Raw genomic sequence first — 2,076 nt, forward strand, 5'->3', positions numbered from 1 at the left:
GTGGGGTCGACCACGCCGCCTTCTTCGAGGCAGTCAGCGTCAAGATGGCGGAGGCCGTCAGGCAGCTGCTCGGCCGGCTAGTGCTGGAGCTGCAGCCGAGGCCGGAGGGCATCGTGGTCGACACCTACCTGACATGGGGGGTTGCGGTGGGCACGCGGTGCCGGATACCGGTGTGCTCGCTGTGGACCCAGCCGGCCACCTTCTTCTTGGCGCTCTACCACCTAGACCTGTGGCCGTCGGGTGATGAACATGAGCGCGATGAAGGTAACTAGCTAACTGACCATGCACCAAGAGTGATTACATGTTAATGCGAACCATGCGATTGTGTTTGCACGATGCATCTCCAGTTGTTCCTTTGTGTGAGTCGTGGATTTTTCTTACTAAACAACTCTTGACAAGTGATGTGTTCTACTTGTGTGCTCTGCAGAATTAAGCACCAAGTCCATGGATCAGTATGTGTCGTGCCTCTCATCAGTAAGAATGTCTGATCTCATGGTCTTCAGCCGATGGAAGCGGCACATGAAGATAACAGCGGAGGCGTTCGTGAACGTACGTAAAGCGCAGTGTCTCCTCCTCACCTCCTTCCACGAGCTTGAACCCCGTGCCATCAACACAACAGCAGAGCTACTTCCGTTCCCCGTATATCCAATCGGCCCTGTACACATGCAGCCGGACGGGAACACGGGCAGGATCCAGGACGAGGAGCACCGTGACTGGCTCGACGCGCAGCCAGAGAAGTCGGTGATGTACGTCTCGTTCGGCAGCTACGCTTCCATGCCGCACTCGCAGTTCCAAGAGATCGCCATGGGGCTGCTTGACGCTGGAGTCAAGTTCTTCTGGATGGCACGGGACAAGGCCCCTGAGCTGCGGGAGAAGTGCGGCGACAAGGGGCTGGCGGTGCCGTGGTGTGACCAGCAGGAGGTGCTGCGCCACCCCTCCGTCGGCGGCTTCCTCAGCCACTGCGGGTGGAACTCGGTGCTCGAGGCCGTGTGCGCCGGAGTGCCGGTGATTGGCTTCCCCGTCGCGTGGGATCAGCTGGTGAACGCCCGGATGGTCGCCGACGAATGGAAGGTCGGCATCGACCTGAGGGAGCAGAGGGGGGAGGATGGGTCTGTGAGCAGGGCCGCCATCTCGGATGCCGCGAGGAAGCTGATGGATTCGGATTCTGCTGTTGGCCAAGAGATGAGGAAAAGAGCCGCACAGCTGCGCGAGGTTTCCCGTAGCGCGGTCCGGGAAGGCGGCTCGTCGCATCGTTCGTTGAGCGGTTTCCTCGAGGATCTCGCCGAGGGAAGGTTGGAGGTGGCTGAAAGTTCTCATTGACTGATGGCACTTCATTTAGTCCAGTGAGTGGCAGAAAAATTAAATGTTTACAGCTCAAAATGATGCACTGCAATGTGGCCAGGGGCACGTGTCAAAAACAGTGAACAATCCGTATATTTAAACCTGAATTCTTAAACGCGCAGCTGCGCTGGATGGGTGTCGCGAGCGCACGTGGGAGAGCCGTCCGATGCGCCCGATCGCTCCGACTGCGCGGGATCCAGCCCGACCAGGTGCCATTAGAGCATTACTAGTAGAACCCTCAAATCCTCAAAGCATTTTTAAGGGTTGAGAAGTGCCATTTTTTGACACTTTTAAGGGTTGAAAAACAGGGGCAAATACTAGAACCCTCAAACCCAACCCGTAAACTGCTTTAAGGGTTGGATTTGAGGGTTCTAGTCTTTGCCTCAACCCCAACCTTTAAATCTATCATTTGGCATCTCACAATTTATGACAACAAGAACACAATCAACTTCCAAACAAACTACCAAATGACAATCATTGATGCATGGTTTAATAGTTTACATCACAAAATCATCATCTTCCTCCTCTCATCGGCACCATCACCAAAAGTTGCACCTCGGCGCCATCTCCTAGACCACAAGCGGGCTCCATCAAGCATGTCCATCGCCACCGATGGAGTCGTACACACCGCCATCATCACAACTACTCATCGGAGTGTCACCTCGAAAAGTAGAGGACGCAACACGAAACATCCTCTTCCTCTCCGCGATGTCCTCCTTGTAGTCCTTCCACCAT

The 2,076-nt window shown here is 55.2% G+C and overlaps 1 protein-coding gene across 1 annotated transcript in view; it reads left to right on the forward strand.

The window, feature by feature from the left end:
* LOC119269315 (UDP-glycosyltransferase 87A1-like) overlaps positions 1–1,440 on the forward strand; it is a 1,895-nt gene extending 455 nt beyond the window's left edge. The window contains exons 2-3 of the mRNA XM_037551110.1: positions 1–264; positions 428–1,440. The exon at positions 1–264 is cut by the window's left edge and continues 44 nt beyond it. Coding sequence (XP_037407007.1) covers positions 1–264; positions 428–1,320 — 1,157 coding nt within the window. The 3' untranslated portion in view covers positions 1,321–1,440. The remainder of the gene's footprint in view (positions 265–427) is intronic.
* The last annotated feature ends 636 nt before the right edge of the window (positions 1,441–2,076 follow it).

Source organism: Triticum dicoccoides, chromosome 3A (assembly GCF_002162155.2).
Source record: "Triticum dicoccoides isolate Atlit2015 ecotype Zavitan chromosome 3A, WEW_v2.0, whole genome shotgun sequence".
In the NCBI taxonomy this organism is placed as follows: Eukaryota; Viridiplantae; Streptophyta; class Magnoliopsida; order Poales; family Poaceae; genus Triticum; species Triticum dicoccoides.